This window comes from Sinocyclocheilus anshuiensis, unplaced genomic scaffold (assembly GCF_001515605.1).
Source record: "Sinocyclocheilus anshuiensis isolate Anshui unplaced genomic scaffold, SAMN03320099.WGS_v1.1 scaffold711, whole genome shotgun sequence".
NCBI lineage: Eukaryota > Metazoa > Chordata > Actinopteri > Cypriniformes > Cyprinidae > Sinocyclocheilus > Sinocyclocheilus anshuiensis.
Window position 1 is genome coordinate 14,049 of NW_015552595.1, and position 22,126 is coordinate 36,174.

Genomic DNA, 22,126 nt, shown 5'->3' on the forward strand with positions numbered 1-22,126 from the left:
GTCAATTAAATAAAAGTTAAAGAGAATTAACAAATCACAGATTCTTAATGCATTGCATTTTACAAAACGTCCTGACTTTTTCTGATTTGGGGTTGTAGTTTTTGGAGAAGTATCAAAATTATATATCTTATGTATATCGATCTTAAACGCTAAACATTCTTTCACACTGGTGAATTTACAAATAGTTTTATATTAATTTGCTTTGTTTGTATAATAGTGAATCATTCAAACATTGCTGTTTCTTTTGCTGTAGATTGTTTATTTATTTTGCATGCAAACTCATCAAGGGCGAGAAAGCTGACAAAGACTACCTAGTTCTCATCACGTTTTGCTTTTGGATGTATTATAAAATGACAACTATTAAAACAAATTTTACTACTTTACTGCACTGAAGTATAAAGTTTAGCAAGTGTAAGAAATCTCAAAGTCTCATGTTTAATAAATAAATAAATAAGACCAGACACCAACTGCCTAGTAGGGTTAATTATTTAACTTTTTTATCTAGTTAACTACAAATGAAAATTATTAATGCTTTAATAATTAAATAATAATGCATTAAATACATTTAAATATTTTTAGATTTAATTTAAAATCTCAAATTTTTTAGGACACGTCAAAAAGAGGCTTTAAGTTTGATCTTTAACTGTAGAAGCTGCTAAATATATTCAGCCAACACAGACTTGTTACTGCTGTAAGTTTATTCTGCATCACTTAATGCACAGCTTTATTTTGACATTGATTCGTCATGGTTTTGTTCTGTCCATTGCCACAGTTATCACTGACAATCATAGCAAAGACTTTCAGAACAGTTTAGCAGATTCACTCCTGCAATTACACTGTGAATGGACTACACAGAGAAACTGAACAAAGGATGCTCCCTTTATAGCACAACTGACCAAGCTCACTCACGTGAAAACTCCTGTTATAATCAATGACTAACTACACACTGCACAATTAATCTCTTATTTACACGGTGCCTGTGCTTTTTTGTTATAACGGGAGCATTTGTGAGCGTGTAGAATTCAGTAATCTTGTGAAACTTTACGAATCAGACAAATTACCTATTTCTGGATTAAAAACAGCAAATTTTGCAAAAAACTTTAACAATACCCCTCACATATACTGACAGATTTTCAAATCATTTTGATACTGATTCAGAATCTCTGGATTCAATTCAGTATTCATTAATTTGAAAATATACAAAACAGTACATGTAAATTTTTCTTAAGGAAAAAGTATTGTGATGACATTAGTTATTGAGAGACTAAACTGACCTGCTCGATGCGGCCTTTCCGTAGCTCCAACATGGCCAAGTTATTGTAAGCTTCACCGTGGTTATTGTTAAAAGCCAAGGCCAGTTTAAAGCACTGGTAAGTCAGAGTCAAGTCACCAATGCCCTGTGGAATAGAGAGAGAGGAGAAAAGCCTGAAATGTCCATAATTTATTCATTAATAACTTGGGTCATTACAGACTGATGTTAAGATTTTTTCAAAACCAGCAGATGTACACAAATCTCAGCAAATCTACAATAAAATTTAAAAAAATTAAAAAATCAGTCCTTACTCTTTTGCCATTAAAAGAACATGTTTTGCCACTTGTTTGCCAGCAGAGGTTATATGAGAAGCACACCTGGCTTTCCATGCTCCACTAATGTCTGGTTTGCAAAAAGACGTTCTTTTGAGTGATATCAGTATGAATCTACCTCCTGTTGGGTCTGATTTAGTCTGACTGACCAAGTCTCCAAATCAGTTGTCAGATCACTGACGTGAGAGTTTGTCACAGCAGTGAGGGACAGTGAGCGGCATGCTCTCTCTCATCTGCAGACTTACACAGGTCACATTGGGTTCTGAGTGTCTGCTCACCACTGCAACATGCCCCAGATTATACCAGATATCAGCCTGTTCCTCATCACTGGACACCAGGGCTAAAGCTCTCTCAAAGGACGACAGGGTCATATCATACTGCTGGGCGTAGACACAGCACAGGCCCAGATTGTTATACAGCTGACAGTTGAAGACCCCCATCTGCAGCAAGCGCCTAAAAAACAGGAGACAGAGGCTGAATTTACACAAGATACGATGCAGAGATCCATTGTTGACCGTCACTAAAGACTCAAATGACTGTTTTAGGGCTGCTAATAACAATTATTTTTTCTATTGTTTATATTTTTGATTGGTCGATTAATCCAACGATTAACATTTGAATTATGCGCCAACACAGTTATTGGACTGAAAAAGTTATTTCCCATTAACAATGATGTAGACACGTACTCTCCAGCCAGTCACAACTCTGAGTTTATGCATATACTTCACATTTTCTTACGCTGCTTCAAATTTTCTTTTCAAACCGGAAGAACAAACCCCACCTTTTTCTTTAATCATAAACGCAATGAGTGCTATTCATTGTTTTCAGTGATGTGCAACCTGTATATATCTGTTAACTTCTGAAAATGTGTTACAGGGTTTCACGACCCTTTAAAATTCATAGTTCAGAAAAACCAGGACAGGTTTCATTTTTTGTCCCATGATGTTCACTACTCAGCATTAGTCCCACCCTCCCACAGCTTTACACATTCTCAATCAGTGTCTTCATGTGGAATATCCAAAATAATTTCCCAGATGATAGTTACCCTGTCATACTTATTGCCTGCTCACCTTTTTAGGGATGTTTTTGATAGCATCTGCTCTATGATCAAAGCTATAATAAATAGCTCTACTGTCTATGGGTTTGTTCCCTGCAAAAAACTAATTTCAGGGGGGAAGCATCACACCAATATTATTACATAATGCATATATAATATAATATAATATAATACATATATAATATAATATACATTGTGAGATTATATGCCTCATCACTATGAAGTACATGAATAGAGTTTCTCCTTTGATAGTCAGCCAATTTAAATGACATTAACACCAAAACTTAAAGCTGTCCTGACTTCTCTTTTTCATTTGCTTGCTCATAAGCGGTGTTAGCAGGGTTGGTTCATTCAATTGCAAATGTATATCGTCTGACACCTTGTGAACAAATCACCAATAAAAAGCTCTTAATACTGGAAGCAGGGCTTCTCTCTCATGCCCAGTTTTCAGGATATTGTATATGATTTGCAGGCATTGCATGTAATTTGCCGCTGAGGCTCCTGGGCCTTCTGGGAGAGGTGAAATGTCTGCAGTTCCAGTTAGTTTTAAAGAAGCCATTGTACAGCCTTTATTGAAAGATTCTCATCTTGACCTCACTGTATAGAATAATTACTGACCCATCGCCAAATTACCTTTCATCTCAGAAGATGTTGAGAGAAGGTTATGTTGTCAGATAAATTTCAATTAGGTTTTCGTGTTTTAAGCTTTGCTGAAAGTCACAAATGTCCTTCATGGTTTGTCTATTTTAATATTGTCATGATATTCTGTTAAAACACCTTGAGTGTGTACTTTGGCACACAGGGCCTTGCATTACAGTGTTCTGCTTCCTATTCCCTTCCATTCCTAATCGTTGGATTAATCTGCTTCCCGCTCTGTGTTTCTCTCACACACACACAAAGAGAGAGAGAGAGCCTTACATACTGTACCACGTAGAACTGACGCACTACATGTAAATTATGTTTTTTGTTGTATTTTCCAGTGCTCATTTGGAATTATTCAGCCTTTTTAAAACATGCAACCAGCTAATGTGGTTTAACTAATGTGCAACCAGCAATCTCATTTGCTGGCGCTCACCTATTACCGTCACTGTTTTGATTTCAGCAAATCATCTCAAGCAAATGCAGACAATGTGATTAATATTCATTACCAGCAGCTCATCAGACCTTTTATGTTGTTTTTAGTAGTAGTAGTAGTAGTAGTATCATCTTATCAGTATTATTGTTAGTTTTTTTTACACTGAATGATCAACAATGCCCTAAGTTCTGTTAAAATGACAAATATGCATCCATTTTCATTTTTAGACATTTTCATGGTTAGTTCTAACCATATATATGGGCATCGGAAGCAAAATAAATGTGGGTGGGTCCTCCCCCAGAAAAAAAATGACTGGAGTATATGCCATTTTCTGTAGTGTGGTGCCTTTTAATTAACAGTGTCTATTTACACAAAGTGCAAATAGGCCGCCTGGTTGGCAGCAGCTATTTACTTCACCTCCGCTCACTAACGTGACAACATTACAAAAGACGGCTGCTGAGCAATATTTCCAGTGGCGCAAGTGGTAACGCGGGTTGCGTAGTGTTTTTGATGCGAGCGACCCGAGTTCGCATCCACCTTTTGCCGAATTCGTTCTTCTCCCTTTTCACATCTCATATCACATCGGAAAGGCTTTTGTTTTCAATAAATAAAAATAAAAATCAAGGAAATAATCGAAAAGTTGCTGTGTTGCGGGAGTGCAGCAGGCGCGAGTAGTGAAAACACGGAATGGAGTTTAATTTATATGGACTCTGAATGAGCCGAGTGGAATGGATTTGAGGAAGCAGCGGCGTGGAATTCAAGGCTGTAGCTAAACGGAGATTTATTAGGGCATTCGTCATGTGGAATGGATTTGACTGACGGCACTCTGAGAAGTACACATATTCGCTGAATTAGAGACTGTAAAAGTGGGTGGGTCCTGTGTCCCACTCTCATTCAATGGTTCCGACGCCCATATATATATACTATATATTAGTGGTTCAACGGATCACAAAACTCACGGTTCTGACCATATTACGGTTTTTGAGTCACGGATCGGATAATTTTTCAGGGTCAGCAGGGAAAAAAAACTTTTCATGTAACTGCTTTCCATTAATTACTTCAAGTTAATTACTTCTTCAATACCACAGCAAAAACTTCTAGGCTAACTAAGAAAGTTCAAACATGATTAAAGACAAGTGAACAGTCAACAAATACACAAATTACAAGCATAGATAATGTCACGGTCAAAGTTTTGTTGTTCATTTGTGGGTATGTGTGTATTAATTTGGTTCCTTTCTTTCTCCCGAGGTTGAGCTCCGCCCACACACACCTGTAGCTTGTTGAGTAAGGACGCTCCGGACTGAATATAAGGCGGAAGTCGCACTTCTGTCCAGAGCCTCTCCCTACCCCATCGTGGGTCTGTCACAGTGACTGCCACGCTCCTTGAGATTGACTCGCACTTGTTGAGAAGCTATACTGCCGTCCAGCCATCGACGTTGGAGAGCATCCAGTGAGCTTCGTGCGCGTCTTGCTGTTTAGCACCGCTGATAAGCGGGGTTTTCTCTCTCTGTGTCTCTTTGTGTTTTCTTTAACGTTTCTGTTGATCTGTGTTTTGTTCGTTTACTGAACGCCCTTGGAGGTATTTTTCTTTAGTTTAACTGATTTAACTTTATTACATCTGCCGTTGGTTAACTAACGTGACTCACAAGCTGTTTGACCTTTAATAAATGGTTAAAATTGATCTCCTGTCTTGCCTGTCCATTTTATGTTGCTTACCCCTTCTTGAACGAGTCTTTTAGAAGTGGGGTTCGTAACAATAAATACAACAGAACAAAGTTACAAATAAAATAATGTTGTAGTATTCAGGTACAGAAATGTAATAATTTAGTGTAAAATAACACTGCATAGTGTTCACTGTATAAATAAAAATATAGATGAATCTTTGTCAAAGCTGTGTTTTGTTGTTTGATTAGCTGTGCTGTTCAGACTACATGACTTGCTGTCTGTCTTGAAGTCATTGTGTTCACACTACGTGACACTGCGTGAACGATCCGCAACAGAGCATCACACACTACACCAGCTGACAACAACTCTGTCACCCAACCACTCTACAGTCTTTTTTTTTTTTTAACTGATGTCTGGAAGAAATTAGTGCTGCAAGCTGTTTGTGTGATGAAACATTTCGCTCCATTTCTTCTGTCCAAACTTTTCTTAAAGCCGTGTTGCTGCTGCTGTTTTTCTTCTGCTGACCTTAAAGGGATAGTTCACCCAAAAATGAAAATTCTGTCATCATTTACTCTGTAAATGAGTAATTTCTTTTCCTACTATGGAAGTCAATGGGAACCACCAACTGTTTGATTACCAGCAATCTTCAAAATATCTTCTATGTTCAACATAAGAAAGCAACTCATACAGGTTTGGAACAACATGAGGGTGAGTAAATGATGACAGAATTTTCTTTTTTGGGTGAACTATCCCTTTAACCCATGTCTTGCTCTCTCATTGGCTGTAGCTCGTAGAGACACCTGACATCACATGATGTCGAGTCGGCCGACCAGTCCAGATATACTAGATATTTGTTTGGCGTCGGCGAGACTCTTTGATGCGTCGTAGAGTAATTCAGACAAAGATTGCTGAGCGCTGATCACCCGCTGATTTTCCCCTAATCACCTGTCGGCGAGCTCGTTAACTTGCAAATTGTGCTTAAAGTCCTGTAGTGTGTTTTTGGCTTAAATGACAGAAGAAGGTATTTGTAGGCTGCTGTCCCTTTAAGACCTGATGCACGGATCCAATATAATGATACACATCCGATTTCTTTCTCAGCTGATTTCATTCACTTAAGACATGAAATGATCGTCGAGATGGGTATTTTGTCATCATTTTATGTGTATGTGTCTGTTCAAACGCAAGGAGATGCGAAAGAGGATTCAGTTCGGTGTTCACGCGCTGTCTGAAACACGAGTGTGTGTGCGGCTGAGCGCAGAGAAAACAGCGTGCGAGTACCAAATTAAATGCTCTTTCTCTTCTTCTTGTGCTGGAATGGTTTAAAATCGCTTGAGTGTGATTCACGTACAAATGATAAACTTTCATTCTACTATGGTTCAATTTTGTAATTATTCCATGGATCACATGCGTGCCGAACCGTGGGGCCTGGTCCGTACGGATCACGGATCAGCTACGATCAGTATACATACAGTATATATACACAGACACACACAAACACATATATTAGTCTGGTGAGTAAACTAAAAAATTTACCAGCAATGGCAATTCTATTGCCAATGTGTCCATAGAGGGTTATTTATACTGTTTCATGAACTTTATAAAGTTTTTAAAATGGTCCAAAATTTGTAAGAATGATCAGTTTCTATCCTTATGTTCACTCTCTGTGAAAAACATGCAGTTTAAAGGGCATGTCAAGAGTTTAAATCTCCAATCAGAGCTTTTTCTTAAAAAGATACACTTTCTGCCCAGTGTTTTACTTATTCTTCCCACCCTGGCAACCATAAACACTCTCTCTGGGCTGCTAAAAAGCACTGATGATCTGAAAACCCTGACAAACATGTGTGCTGGAGTTTAGCGATCTCCACTGACATATTCTGCTCTAATTAAATAGTCATACAGTCGCTTGTGCTGTTTGCTGCTACTAAATTTGCAAACAAACAGAAACAACCTGTAATAAATCCAAACATGAATTTCGGCCAAACTGTTTGCGATTGTGGTTGCTGAATAAATGCACTTACGCAACCTTTGTGCTACATACAAAGTAAACTTTTTAAATAATTTAGAAATACTGGAATTAGGAATTTAGCTGTTTTAAACATGTTTTTATAATGTGAAAGAAAGAAAGAAATAAAGTCACCTGTAAAAGCGCAGGGCGATCTCTGGCTGGTCTGTGTAAAAATTATTGCTGCCAATACAGGCAATGGCCTCCACATGTGTGTTGTCCTGCTTTAACACTTCTTTATAGTATTCTGTGGCTGAGATCATGTTATTCATTTCCTGATGGAGACAGGGAGATTATTCTATTACATAAATAAGACAAATTAATCCGAAGTATAATAAATTATGTGAACATTAAAAAAAGACAAAAATACCAAACAAAAAAAGACAAATAAACAGATACCTCATGGATGCGTGCGATTCCCGTGAGCAGCGTGACCTCGGCGGGGAAGTGATCCAAGCCTTGCTTGAACACATTCAGAGCAGTGATGGGCTGATCAAGCCGCTGATACACCTGCGCAGCACAAAGAGCTCTCACTGGGTAGTACTTACAGCAAGCCGAACACAATAAAGCTTGACCTGTCAATGGTACCTTTGCGAGGTAGAGGTAAGTATCAACAAACTCTTGGTGTGTGAGCGCTGATCTGAACTGCTTCTCAGCTTCACGGTGCAAACCCAATCTACAAACACAATTGGTTCATTGGAAATTGGCATTAACACACAAAGGAACTCTCTACCAAAAATGAACATTAGCTGAAAATGTGCTCATCCTCAGGTCATCTGAGATTAAGATGAGTTTGTTTCTTCATCAGATTTGGAGAAATGTAGCATTGCATCAGTGTCTCAGCAATGATATTTGCTGAGTCAAATATATAATATTTATTAATAATAAATAAAATTATATAACAAATAAATAAACAAAGTATTTATTTGTTGTTTTTTTTGGTTTGTTTTAAATAAATGAATACATCTATATATGTGCGCGTGTGTCACAGCTTTCCCTGTCAAACAAATAAAACATCTGAATATCAGCTGGGGTCGGGAATGTTGAGGCTTTCTCCCTCCGTGTCTCGCGCTGCTCAGCAGTAGCAGCACTGATCGGCGCATGCGCAGCACAGAAGTGAAGCCCTCCTCTCTTCCCAGCTGTGGAGGTGAGTGTTGATGAACAACTGACTGAGCTACCTGTGCCTCGTAGATATATACAATATTGCACATCTCTAATATATTTAACGTTTTGTTTAGAAAAAAATGTAAATAAATATAAATGCCCTTTTTTCCACTTCAGCCCCTGCCCCTCAAAATGTCTGTGCATGTCCCTGTATTTCTACATTGTGCAGTATATACCAAAGAAAGAGAGGAGTTAAGAAACTGAGAAACATAAGAGTAATTAATTTCACTATATCAAATCTTTTAAATTGTGCCTCAGGACAGACAAGTATTGTGAGAGAAATTCTTAGTTATCTGAAGATAACAGGATTAGAAAGTAGAATTTAAATTTCATATTAATACTACTTTTTTCCTTTTTTCCTTCCTTTCTCCCTCTTTTGCCTCTTTCCCGTTAATGCTTCACACTCCAGTCCAGTTGGTGGCGGTAATACACCATAAGTTGACTTGTCTACCGCCATTAAATCGTACAAGAAGAAGAAGAAGAAGAAGCTGCACACCCCGGTGCAGTAGGTGGCGGTATGCACCGGAACAAGCTGGTTGTGACCCGCCATTAAAACCAGAGAGAGAGAGAGAGAGAGAGAGAGAGCGAGAGAGAGAGAGTTCAGTCCTTCACTGCGGTGGAAATAATATTCATTGTTATTCATCTGCGGTAATAAATACTGATCGCACTTTTTTAATTTTTACTTTGCTGCAAGCACTATTAACACATTTGGTTCATGTTATGATAGTTTCTTCTGAACGTGAATGATCGCTTAATCAGCATGCTAACAGCTAGCAAACTCGAGCTGCCCATCAATAACACTTGTGTCACATATAGAAACAAAAATAATATCTGAATATAACTAAACATACTCATCTTGTAAGCGTTTAACAGCGGTCACACGTTCATCTTGCTGTCAGTAGTGTGTTTGGTCACATACAGTAGATGTTTGGATGTGCAGTGACAGTTTCTGAGTTTCTTTCTGAGTCTTTGTAGAAATACAGCAACCCTTGTTTTGCTCGTGAAATAAGCAGCGCAGAATACAGAAGTGCATCCTACAAGCTCCATACTGAAAAATTGATATATAATGTGTCAAAATATAAAGTTAAAGATTATAAAGTATAAAGATTTTAAGTAATAAATGTTCCTAAAAGTGTAAACAGCACTGTGCATCAGAATTTTGGCTTTTAATAATATTTATATTCAGTTTACTGATGCCTCTTTAAATATCACCATGAATCTGATGGAGGGTGTGTTTTCATTAACATAAGTTTCTGTTGAATTATCCTTCACAAGCGTTTCTGTAGACACGAGTAATTTCTTGTGAAGGGCCATTCTGAGTTTTCTGAATCACTGATAATCAGTTTAATTGTCCGTGTGATGAAGTGTTTGCAGTAACATCAGTAAAACGTACTCATAATGTTTGTTTGTTTCTGTCGTGAAGGCTGGTTTAGAGAAATCTCATCATGGGAAACACCAGCGATCGAGTGTCTGGAGATAGACATGGAGCGAAGCCGCAGCGGTCAGACAGCGGAGGACACCGAGACCTGGAGCCCAGCAAACTGATGGACAGCACCGACGACCCCAATATATTCAACACACACGGGCCAGAGTCTAAAGTATGCCAGAACAGATGATGACATTTTTTAAAACAAATGACTTCACATGCTCATGTGCATCTGATGAATTTGCCAATACTTTATTATCTATTTATTAGGGCTTGGTAAAAAATATCGATATCTCGATATTAATCGATTCTCATTTTTACGGAACGATAACGATTCTTAAATCCCAAGAATTGATTAGTCTGTTTTCAGTTAATGGACTGAACATTGAAGTGCACCTCCCATCCAATAAATCAAAATAAGCATTGTGCTTTGGTACTTTTAATATGAAACAAAGTCTCAGATTTCAAATTCTGTCCATTGTATTGCAGTATTTAAACAATAAATGCAGTTTTGGCTCTGTTTAATGTGGAGTGACAGATCGCTGTAGCGCCTCGGTTTAACAGAAGTGAACTGATCATCTCCACATTATTACTAGTTATAGCACAAAATAAACATGACTAAACATCTGAAGGTAAGTTCAAAGAAAGAGTGCAGGTGCATCTCAATAAATTAGAATACTTCATAAGACCAATAAAAAAAACATTTTTAGTGAATTGTTGGCCTTCTGGAAAGTATGTTCATTTACTGTACATGTACTCAATACATGGTAGGGGCTCCTTTTGCTTTAATTGCTGCCTCAATTCGGCGTGGCATGGAGGTGATCAGTTTGTGGCACTGCTGAGGTGGTATGGAAGTTTTTGGCTATTGCTACAAATATACCCCAACAACTTAAGACTGCTTTTGTGGTCCAGGGTCACATTTATATATATATACACACACAGGTGCATCTCAATAAATTAGAATACTTCATAAGACCAACAAAAAAAAATTTTTAGTGAATTGTTGGCCTTCTGGAAAGTATGTTCATTTACTGTACACAATTTTAACCTTCAATATTATAGTAATGTAGTACCAACTGACTTGTGTATATTTTACAGCATTAGTTGAGAGATTTTTTTTCCTTGAGAAAATTTGGCATGTACTGTACCTGATATATATCCAAAATGACTGATATTGAATCGAATCAGTAATCGAATCGAAGCTTGTGACTGAGAATCATGAAATTTGTGTCAAAACCCAGCCCTACTATTTATCGTCATCATTACCATCTTCCAGCCTCTCTCTGACAATTAAACAGACTATTGATATGTAAACAGTAATCAAGACTTTGTTTCATAAATGACCTCAGGAATAATTAGCAGACCTCCTGTGAATTACCGCTGGAGAGTTTGCTCTCATATCATTCTAGTCAAAAGCAGCTCTGTTCTGCAGGCCGCGGGTGAGAAGGACTTGGCTCCGGATCTAGAGGACATGGTGAAGACGGGTCGGCAGGCTCGACCCACAGTGATCCGCTGGGCCGGAGGAGGCAAGGAGGTCTGCATCACCGGCTCCTTCAACAACTGGAGCAACAAGATCCCCATGAATAAAAGGTATCTGTGCGCTCGTCTTTCTGAAGCGCAAACCATAATGAACAGAAGGTCGCACGTTGTTATTTCATGAATTAAGATGAAAATGCTTTTCTGTTTTTTTCAAGCCATAATGATTTTGTAGCAATCTTGGACCTGCCTGAGGGTGAACATCAGTACAAATTCTTTGTTGATGGCCAGTGGCTTCATGACCCCTCTGAGGTGACTATATCTGCACAACGGTCTGCATTTAAACCGTCACGTGACTTTTGAACATAGCTTTCTGTTGTAAGTATTGCTACTATGTAGACAAATGGCAAGCAAACATGATGTCAGTTATGGAGGTTGTAAGTGTACAGTCTGTTGCACACAGACGAGAAGCAGCTCATGATCTCGTGGTTAGGACTGATTCTGCTCTCACACGCTCAAGCTCAGGGGCAGCCGTCTAAAACACTGAATCTCATCACTATACAGGCAGAAGTTCACTTCAAGAATGAACAAAGTGGAATTAATTAGACTCAAGTTGGGTGAATGAAAGAAACGGAAAGAGAAGGTATGATCTGTATTATTATATAATGAAACAGTCAAGCCAAGTCAGCTTTATTTCTATAGCGCTTTATACGATACAGATTGTCAAAGCAGCTTTACAGTGTTAAACAGGAAAAATAGTGTTTCAATAATGCAAACTAAATTAAATTCAGCTGTAAGGCAGCTCTAATAAGAGGGCAGTAGACAATAAAGAGGGTTAGATCCAAACCACAAAAAGACAAACGATTTACTGAAAAACGCTAATCTTCCAGCAGAGATTGATGTCAGTGTGTACATTATCAATGATTTGGGACAAATATAATGTAGAGGAAAACCATGTGTGGTGCGTCAGGATTCTGAAGCTGTTTGCTGCTGGTGTGTGATCATAAAACAGTGTGTTTGAGTTTGAAAGATGTGTGACCCGCTGAAAGATACACAATTAAATCAGAGAACACCACGAGCACAGTCTGAGTAAACAACAGTTAGGGTTTTAAATAAGCACAAAATGAAACTGAAGCAAATCTGGTTAATCTGTTCACCCTAAATAAAAACTCGTTTCATCATTCCCTCAGCCTCATGTCACTCCAAACCCATGATAATGCTTTTCTCAGCATTAGAGATGTTCAGCAGGACTGTTTTTCACCTCTCTTGCATCACCATCGTAATCTGTTGTGCTTTACAGAACGAAGAGTCACATGATGGCTGGCTGAAATCGTTCCTTTGAATTGAAATGCATCTGTTTTCTCTTCAGCCGGTTGTCACCAGTCAGATGGGCACCATTAACAATCTGATCCATGTGAAGAAATCAGATTTTGAGGTGTTTGATGCACTGCAGGTGGACTCTCTCGAGTGCTCTGATACGTCCGGTAAGAGCCGTCTGTCAGTGTTAGAATAACAGAACACAAATGTGTGGATGTACAATCGCTGTCATGGATGTCTGTTAAAAGATCCAGCAGAAAAAGCCAGTGTTAATGTGATGCAGTGTTGTGTGTAGATCTGTCCAGCTCTCCGCCTGGGCCGTACAGACAGGAGGTGTACGTGTTCAAGCCTGAGGAACACTTCAAAACACCCCCCATCCTGCCGCCTCACCTCCTACAAGTCATTCTCAACAAAGACACCAACATATCGGTGACAATCCTCTCTGTCTTACTGCCACGACTCTGTTACATGTACAGTAGTATTGCCAAAGCATCCGGGCAAAAACATGCGCCAGTAATGGTAATAAAAATAGTGTATCAGTACATAATTAAAGAGTCATGAAACCTCAAACCATATTTTTGAGATGTTAACAGATGCTAAAACAATAATAATAGCACCAATTAGGTTTATTAATAAGGGGAAACTTGTCATTTTTGCATTTTTCTGAGCCATTTAGTTTTTCTGGTTTGAAAAGCAAAGTTAATGCTGCTTCACAAAATGTGTGTTAAACTCTTGCAGCCAGAGTCTGGACTGACTGGAAAACATCAGTTTCCAAGATTTTCTCTGTATTATTCATGAGAAGGAATTCGTAACATCCAATCACTGCACTATATTATGCATGACAAAGTATTACTTTGACGGTCTTGAACCCTCATTTCTGTAGAGACATGGGTCATAAGTGTGCGTTTCTTCAGTGCATTAATATGAAGTGTTGTTTGTGTTTTCTTGCTACCAACACATTTCTATCACAACACGCAGAGCATGCGTGAGCGCTGTTTTGGCACAGTCGCGAGGAGTTCAACAACACTCAGTGACGTTAATATCTGGACTGGTTCAAGGTTTTATGAGCGTAGTCGAGCAGACCAGTAACTCAGAAAAGTTTAAATGCTCATTTGATTACATTTTTAAGAACAATGTATTAAAACATTTGTTCATGATAATTGCTTGTGGTATCTTATGATATGATGCGTGGAAGTTTTGTTGTGATAGCACTATATTTTTTTCACTCACATTTTAATATTCATTAATCTGTATAATTGTATAAGTGCTTTATGGCTTGATGTCTCCTCTATTCCCGCCTTCTACATTCCCCCTTTTGTACAGCTTTACATGAGTCTTTTTGAAATCTGAGATGTGAATGAGCAGTGCTAAAACAGGGTTTCATGACGCTTTAAACATTCAACAAGAAATTAATGATCTTTGCTTGGTTGTTTTTATTTTTATCAAGATTCTTTCTCTGCCCGTTCAGTTCAATAAAAAATTTCATTGAATTGAACCCATGAGCTCTACTTTAAAAAAAACGTATTTTGTTCCTTCAGCTTGCTCTTTTAAATGCATAAACATCAGTCTTGAGTCTTTTAGCAGTCTGTTTTGCGTGTTTCAGTGTGATCCTGCCCTGCTGCCAGAACCCAACCATGTGATGCTCAATCATCTGTATGCGCTCTCCATCAAGGTACATTAAACACCTCTAAAGCAGCCTTGTGCTGACAAACGCTCTCATATAATGGTAAATAACTGTGATCGAATGTATTCTGTCTCAGGATGGTGTGATGGTTCTCAGCGCAACTCATCGTTATAAGAAGAAATATGTGACGTCTCTTCTGTACAAACCTATTTAATAAGCTGTGGATGATGCATGGTCTGCTGTCCTCATCCTCTATAGTCCAGATTGCACTATAAACCCGCGATACATGGAGTAGATCTGTCAGCTTGAGACTTCAACAGTAGTGTGTATGTGAGTGCGTGTGTGTGTCTGTGAGTGAGTGAGTGAGTGAGTGAGTGAGTGAGTGAGTGAGTGAGTGTGTGTGTGTGTGTGGTGAGAGAGTGTGTGTGTGTGTGTGTGTCCTGTCATCACACATTCAATTCAAGGACATCTAAACTTCATGTTTGCCGTCTTGGCTGCAGCATTTTGCGATTACAATCTTGAGGGCCAGAGTTTTATCTGTCCAAAGCGTTTATAAAATGTTGTCAAACATGATTCATATATTTGAAACCTGCTACAGACACAAGGCGTTCATAAATAAAAGTGAGTTCAAGTTTAGAGTTTAACACAGATGAACATTTGAACGGAATGATTCATTGCATGCTTTTGTAGTGTCAAACTTCATTTTAGAAACTGTGTCTGTTTTCAGAATGAAAGGAAGTTTCAGCCAAACACAGTGGCATTTAGTATTTACCTTCCTAACAGAAATATTCACTTCAATACTTTCACTTGGGCATTGATGTGCTTTGAGCAGAGTTGCGTTATGACTTCATCAAAAGGAAATTTTAAAAAAGTGAAAGTGAAAAAGTGACGTGACATGTGGCCAAGTATGGTGACCCGTACTTGGAATTAGTGCTCTGCATTTAACCCATCCAAAGTGCACACACACAGCAGTGAACACACACACACCGTGAACACACACCCAGAGCAGTGGGCAGCCATTTTTGCTGCGGCACCCGGGGAGCAGTTGGGGGTTCAGTGCCTTGCTCAAGGGCTCCTCAGTCGTGGTATTGAAGGTGGGAGAGAGCGCTGTACATTCACTCCCCCCACCTACAATCCCTGCCGGTACGAGACTCGAACCCGCAACCTTTGGATTACGAGTCCGACTCTCTAACCATTAGGCCACGACTGTAAGGGATTTACAAAAGCATCAGAATGGCGCAAACAGATTTTGAACTGTGAGTTTTCTGGAGTTTTACTGCGTGTGGTTTGAATTTCACCGTGATGCTGTCAGACGAGCACTTTAGCTGTTTCACGGTGACACAAACACGTTCTCTTTATTTTATCAAGCAGGAATGTATTTTTGTGTCTGTCAAAAATGTTACTTTTATGCTCAACACTGTATTGGCCAAAGGTTAATATGAGCTTAACTGGCTTGTTCCAATGGTGTTCAGGTCGGATTTTTCAGGCCAGTCTAGTTTTGCAGCTGTGTCTGGACAGACGTCTCTTTCAGAAGCTTGTGAAAGGTTCATGACAAAGTTGGAAACAGAATTCTCTAGAATGTTATTGCATGTGTAACCTAAAGATTCATTTTCACTAGAATTCCTGGAATAGACAGACCTGTTAATTAAGAATGGGGCATCCACATATGTTTGGCCATAATATGTATGATGTTTTGTATTAAATATTTGTTGTGTGAAATGTTTGGTTTTGTTGGTTTTACCATTTCTGGTCATCAATATTAAATGCTGAAACAGAAATGTGATTTGTGATCACATCAGGATTTTTTAAACTATGATGGCATAGATTATATTCGAGGTATTCATTTGTTTGCTGTGAGTTGAATATTTATTGACGTTGAAGATTTAGTCACTCCAAAGATAATAATGGTAACTTTAATATGATGCAAGTGTGATTTTCCAAAGGAAAGATTCTCCAAAATAAGAGTTTCATGGGATAACGGTAACACCACAGCATAGCTTTAAATGCTTTTACAGGTTATTATTTTGAGGGAAAGTCCACTAACTTGATTGTTTTTCTTTTTATCATATGTACTGATAAATTATTTGTTGAGCTATGCATTATAAATTATGGATGTTTTGCTTCAAAAATAAAGCAAACTTCTAGATTATGTGATTCTGTTTCTTTGTGTACATAAACACTATTTTACGCATTTCAAAACTTTACATCTATGCAACGTTAGACAAAATGAAAATGAATGCATTTCAATTGTTTATTCATGTTTAAATTCCAAATGCAGCTGTAATAATGCATGGCACATTTTCATCAGCTTCAGACACAGAGATTGATTGGCTCTTCTGTCGGCAATCTTTTTTTTATATTGCACAATAACATCAGTAACCATGGCAACAAATGAGCCTTCAAGCACTATATACATATTATACAGATTTCAGAACCAACATGCTGCTTATTTTTCTCTCTACATGAATTCAAGTGTCTTTTTCCCCCTCTGGCTTTGGTCTTTCATCCAACACATTACTGCATCAAATCAATCCCTCAGTTACTCTTCATCAGCAGCTCTGGTCCCACCAATCCCTGCCAAAGTTTGCCATCTCTAGTTCAGAAATCTTCAAAACTATCATTGATTATATCTTCACAGGAATAACTGCACAAATCAATGACAACTTGAATTTTATATTCATTTTTGCAAATGCAGAAAATCACAAACCTATTTATTTGCTTGTGAACTAAGTTTGTATATCTGGCATAAGTGACTGCCAAGACACCCAAAGCACTCCTACAGAATTCCTACAAGGTGGTTAAAATAGTGCTAGTAAATATGGGTTACTTGAAATCAGTGTACATACAGAAGTCGACATCAACAGCACAGTTTAGGCAGAAATGAGAGAAATTAACCATGCAAACTTTGGCATGTTTGGTGAACCTCACCTCACAAAAGAACAAGTGTACTTTATTTTTGTCGACCTCCATCATGCAAATAATAAACACAGCATTCCATTTCAGTCAGTAGCACTGGATAATGATGATAATATCAGCAATCATACTAATACTAACAGTGGCTCAATATATGGCACAATGACACTTGATGAAAGCACATGAACTTATTTCACATGCTTTAGTTGCCATTTCATCTCATGACACGTGTCAGCAGAGGTCAGCGCTCAGAACGGCTCGCATGCTGACCAGTGTTTTTGCCAAAAATCCCTGAGATACTCGAGGGAATTCTGTGGCAGTCTGTTTATATCTCAGAAAGTAAAGAATGTATTTTCTTTCTCGTGGCAAAAGATAAATGTCTTCTCACAAACAGGCAATCAATAGGCATCTGGATTTTAACAGCCTACTGTTAAAGGAAGAGGTAACATTTTTCCTTTAGAAAGATTTTAGAAAGAAAGAGGGTGAGGTGGGTGAGTTAGAGGTGCTGACCGGTTGTCAGCTGGTTCAACGGGGGGCAGAAAGCTGAAGTCCCTCCCTGACACGCTTCTTGGCAGGTTGCTGCAGACCGGTTGTTTCCATGGCGATCGCAGAGGACGCAGGGGTCACGCGACCCCAAGCAGAAGAACCTGCGGACACACCTGTGAAGACTTTACCTGCAGAACAGTGAAAGAGCCTACATGACCCAAATCAATCCTGCTGATTATCAGAATCACATCAGGGGAAGCTGAGATGCATTGCTGAGGTTAATACTCACACACACTCTCACTCACACACACACACACACACACACGATTACACACACACACACACACACACACAGAGTCAGTTCGAACATTTTGTAATGTTTTTGAATCATTTGTAAATAATATTCTGAGTGTTTGATCAGTTGATTTGTCTGTTAGCACATGCTGCAGTGTTTATAGTGATGCACCGAAATGTTTCATTTATTCGGCTGAACAAGTTCTGTATGCTGGAAAGCATTGACCGAAACGGTGATGTTTAATTAGCACTTTTCCAGTCTCTATTTCACTACAATAGGATAACCGTGTGGACGTTAGTGCTGGATTAACGCCACATTTACCTCAGGAAAGTCATTCTATATACATAAACTCAATAGTCAGCTTAAAAAAAAAACTCTAGACAGAAGCATTTTGTTAAATATATGCACAGTATTACATATTCATTATAGTTTCACTTAACCTGTTGTCTTCATTATTTAATGTACGTTTGAATAAATCTGTCATGAAAAGTTTATTACAGCCACTGTTTAAATTTTGATATTTCAACAACGAATTGGAGAAGAACCACAATAAAAACTGCCTTATGTGCAATATATGTTTATATGCAACTCAGTTTGAGTGTTGATTATTAAATAAATACAATTTTGGTTTCTGTGTTTCAGGAAAAAATTAATTTCGGTGCATCATTAGTGTTGTTTTGTGATGCAGCATGTGTGATAAATCTCGTCCCTGTGTGTGATTGGACGAATCATGAGTAACTCAAGCGACCCCTGATGTCACATGACTGATCTCACAGAAGGAAGTGCTCAAGCAATGACGACACAAGCAGCGTGAGCTGAAACCCACGCCACAAACCAGACTGTTACCATGGCAAAGAGAGGAAGAGGAGGAGCTTAGAGAGGAAATCCTGAGCTCATTCTTCTGGAAACACTCGGAGAAAATGAGAGAAATAGAGGAAAGACAGAAGAAAGAAAGAAGGAGGTCGAGATTCAAGATGAGGGACAAACACGAGACAAACAGCACTGAACACAACCTATCTGAGGTCAAACCAACACTCACCTCTAGATTCGCTCGTGCTTTCTTCAGCAAATCTCGCGTCCGGGAAACTGTAAGACAGACGTGTTCTTTACAGCTCTGATTCTGATGACATCATTAGACTAAAACACCTTTGCTAATACACAAAACCACAACTCCAAACTCACTTTGACAAACCTCAAACTACTGAAACAAATCTAAGCTAATTGTGATTACGATGTTTGCCATAATCAAGTTTCAGCTTCTGAGAAATAACTGTAACACTTGACAACAGGCTGTCTGGACTCACGCTGGTTGACGATGAAGGTCTCCATGCTTTCTTTGGTTCGGTTGGAGCAGCGCAGACGCTGGATGGTTCCCTGAAGAACCTCCTCCTGTTCAGCGATCCGCAAACGCAGTGACTGGATCTCCTCACGCATGACCTGCTCCTGAGAGGAAACAGCGCCACATTCAGCTCAGTTCATTCACATTAACACTGCATTTGATTTTTAGGGCTCAATAAATGCGGTTCGAACCCTCTGAACGAGATGAGCGGGACCGTCGCTGCTCGGAAGCGCCGCCCGCCAGAACATCTTGAGCAGAGACACGGCTTCGTCCAGAATCTGATGCAAGGTCTTGGTGTCGGAGAGCAGCGTCTTCACTGTGCTGTAGTCCAGAGCCTGTAAGAGAGAAACACATGACACCACTGCTGTTTGCACAAGCGCTCTGATCTGTCACGCATCTGAGCATCACCTTTCCTCCGCTGATCTCCAGCAGGGCAGAGCTGAGACTCGACTGCAGCGCCGCCTCCATCCGCTGCACCAGCGCCCGGCCCTCCATCACCTGCTGCTGCAGGGCGCTGTAGTCGTCCACGTGACCGATGGCGTGCCGCCCGTTACGGTTCGCGAACGAGCCATCCGGAGCTTCTCCTTCCAGATCCGCATGAGGCTCCAGTGAGTCTGAAGCAAAGACGGTTTTCAGTTCTTCTCATCAACCTAGTTACTGCACTTGAACATTCCTCAAACAGTACCATTAATAACTAGTTCTCAACCAGAAGTACTTCAACAGGTTCCAGGAGGTAGTTGGAAAGTTTATCTGGAGCTGCTGCCAGAATTGCTAAAACTCATCACAAACAAGCGCAGGTTCTCATTAAAGCCATGCCTATTAATATAAGTTATATTTACATAGCACTTTTCACAATGCACACTGTTTCACAGCAGAAAATTCATAATATCAATAATAATGAAACAGTGATATGAGCAGTTCACAGTTAGCAAAGACACACACCGTTAGTGTTCACAGCGCTCTCCTCTATCTCTGAGTACGGCGAGTACAAGGGCCCCACGTCTCTGACAGGAGGAGAAGGAGACGGGTCTGTGGAGCACGGCAGAGCGGTTAGTACATCACAAAAACATCACGTTCATTCAAACGCAACATTTCTGGCAAACAGCAGGTCATTCTTGACATATTCAAGCACTTCTCAGGGCACATGCCAACACGTCACACGCAAGCGTCGTTTTCTAGTTGTTAAATGACACATACAAGACATTCAGAGTGAAATCAGCATGTGTAAAATTTTACCGTGCAGAAGCTGTCGGCGGTAAAGCACGTCCCGCAGCGGACTGGCCGGGATGATGGGCGATGGGCGCTGATCGATGGACTGATCCAGGTGTTTCTGCAGCTGAGCTCGTAGATCACTGTTCTCCTGAACACTGCACTCCAGCTGGGCCCTTAGAGCCCGGACCTCCACCAGCAGCTCCCGCAGCTCCACCGCCGGGCAGCGCACCTCACACACCAACCCTACAGCAGCGGCCGACAGAGAGCAAGCCTTTCAACAGCCTCAGTGCACCGACTGGATGACAAAATCAATACCTGATTCGTTTTGAGCAACTGGAAACTGTCAGTTGCTGATAATCTTGCCCTCCGCGGTTAGTGCTCAATATTCAACATCACCGATGTACATATTCACACTTCACATGATGATAGATATTGCACCGCAGCAAATCAGACTAGCGAGCGGCAGCGAAGGGCCTCTTTTACATACATCTGTTGTGTTTCACAGAAAAAAGAGACTCATATAGGTTTGCAACAACATGAGGGTAAATAAACCAAGCCAGCATCTTTTTATTTTGGATGTGGGGTGGATCATTCCGGTGTGCTTGCGGTGTCTCACCTGCAGCGGCGCTCTTTCTCACGCCACACACGCGGTCGTACAGCTGTAGTTCACTCTGTAGGGCGTGTAGCAGCTGTCTGCTCTCTGCTAACTGCTGCTGGAGTAAAGTCACCTCGTGCTGCAGTCTGAACACAGATCACCAGTTACTCAGCCTTCATTCATGTGTCACACTTATCAGTAAGAAACAGATCACAGTGATCAGAAATTGCCTATTGAAACAACTTTCTTTACATGAAGCTGTTCATATGGTTTCTCTGACCTGTTGTTGTGCTCCTGACTGTTTTGTCTGTCCTGTCGCAGCTGCTGGATTTGTTGGCTTTGTTCACAGTTGTGTGTCTGCAGCCTCCTCAACTCCTCCTTCCATTGCTCCGCCTCTAACTCCGCCTGCTGCAGACGGACACGCCCAGAAAGCACCGCCTCCCGGAGCTGCTCCTTCTCTTCACTGCTGTCTGCGTCACACAAATGTCAAATTATTAACTCTCCAGGGTCCTACACACAGTGATGATCATTTTGAAAATACACAAGACTGTAAGATTAATGTGAATTAATGTGTACATTTTGCTGAAATACATATCCACTTTTAGCAGAGGCATTAAATGCATGTGATTTGTTGCACTTATATTTGCCAGTGTTGTCCACAAATTATGTCTATGTGGTCTATAGATTGATGGGCTGAGTAAAAGAAGAGCTAAACTATAATGCTCTCCATCGGCTGTTATAGGTTATCTAGTCAAGTGTTTCACAACCCTGTTCCTGGAGGCACAACAGTAAGCGTGACCCATTCATCAATTCATTCACCTGTCTACCTGTCGCACTCGTATTTGATATCGTCAGAGTTATTATAATAGTCTGGTCAGGTCACCTTTATTTCTATA

The 22,126-nt window shown here is 39.8% G+C and overlaps 3 protein-coding genes across 19 annotated transcripts in view; 1 reads left to right on the top strand and 2 right to left on the bottom strand.

The window, feature by feature from the left end:
- Window positions 1–9,097, bottom strand: part of LOC107665626 (tetratricopeptide repeat protein 8) — a 12,137-nt gene extending 3,040 nt beyond the window's left edge. The window contains exons 1-6 of the mRNA XM_016456564.1: window positions 8,928–9,097; window positions 7,972–8,059; window positions 7,783–7,893; window positions 7,519–7,658; window positions 1,863–2,037; window positions 1,275–1,397 (exon numbers count right to left, since the gene is read on the bottom strand). Of these exons, the coding sequence (XP_016312050.1) occupies window positions 1,275–1,397; window positions 1,863–2,037; window positions 7,519–7,658; window positions 7,783–7,893; window positions 7,972–8,059; window positions 8,928–9,097 (807 nt within the window). The remainder of the gene's footprint in view (window positions 1–1,274; window positions 1,398–1,862; window positions 2,038–7,518; window positions 7,659–7,782; window positions 7,894–7,971; window positions 8,060–8,927) is intronic.
- Window positions 9,098–9,127: 30 nt separating this feature from the next.
- Window positions 9,128–14,777, top strand: LOC107665643 (5'-AMP-activated protein kinase subunit beta-2-like). The gene is made up of 8 exons (XM_016456610.1): window positions 9,128–9,195; window positions 9,971–10,145; window positions 11,406–11,563; window positions 11,668–11,761; window positions 12,819–12,933; window positions 13,062–13,195; window positions 14,370–14,438; window positions 14,527–14,777. The coding sequence occupies exons 2-8, from the start codon at window positions 9,993–9,995 to the stop codon at window positions 14,602–14,604; spliced, it is 801 nt and encodes a 266-aa protein (XP_016312096.1). The 5' UTR covers window positions 9,128–9,195; window positions 9,971–9,992; the 3' UTR covers window positions 14,605–14,777.
- A 1,856-nt stretch (window positions 14,778–16,633) lies between these two features.
- Window positions 16,634–22,126, bottom strand: part of LOC107665637 (myomegalin-like) — a 63,381-nt gene continuing 57,888 nt past the window's right edge. For 14 of the 17 annotated variants that reach the window (XM_016456599.1, XM_016456598.1, XM_016456600.1 and 11 more), the window contains 10 exons: window positions 21,511–21,700; window positions 21,252–21,376; window positions 20,660–20,878; window positions 20,366–20,452; window positions 19,832–20,037; window positions 19,615–19,758; window positions 19,389–19,527; window positions 19,124–19,170; window positions 18,931–18,985; window positions 16,634–17,977 (listed from right to left, as the gene is read on the bottom strand). In XM_016456599.1, coding sequence (XP_016312085.1) covers window positions 17,829–17,977; window positions 18,931–18,985; window positions 19,124–19,170; window positions 19,389–19,527; window positions 19,615–19,758; window positions 19,832–20,037; window positions 20,366–20,452; window positions 20,660–20,878; window positions 21,252–21,376; window positions 21,511–21,700 — 1,361 coding nt within the window. In that variant the 3' untranslated portion in view covers window positions 16,634–17,828. The remainder of the gene's footprint in view (window positions 17,978–18,930; window positions 18,986–19,123; window positions 19,171–19,388; window positions 19,528–19,614; window positions 19,759–19,831; window positions 20,038–20,365; window positions 20,453–20,659; window positions 20,879–21,251; window positions 21,377–21,510; window positions 21,701–22,126) is intronic. The other 3 variants (XM_016456592.1, XM_016456597.1, XM_016456595.1) reach the window with 3 other exon arrangements.

Excerpts from the sequence above, each read along its gene's own strand:
- LOC107665643 (XM_016456610.1), top strand. The coding sequence starts at position 9,993 with ATGGGAAACACCAGCGATCGAGTGTCTGGAGATAGACATGGAGCGAAG. Across the intron at positions 10,146-11,405 it reads CACACGGGCCAGAGTCTAAA|GCCGCGGGTGAGAAGGACTT; the intron begins GTATGCCAGAAC and ends TCTGTTCTGCAG. Across the intron at positions 13,196-14,369 it reads ACAAAGACACCAACATATCG|TGTGATCCTGCCCTGCTGCC; the intron begins GTGACAATCCTC and ends TGCGTGTTTCAG.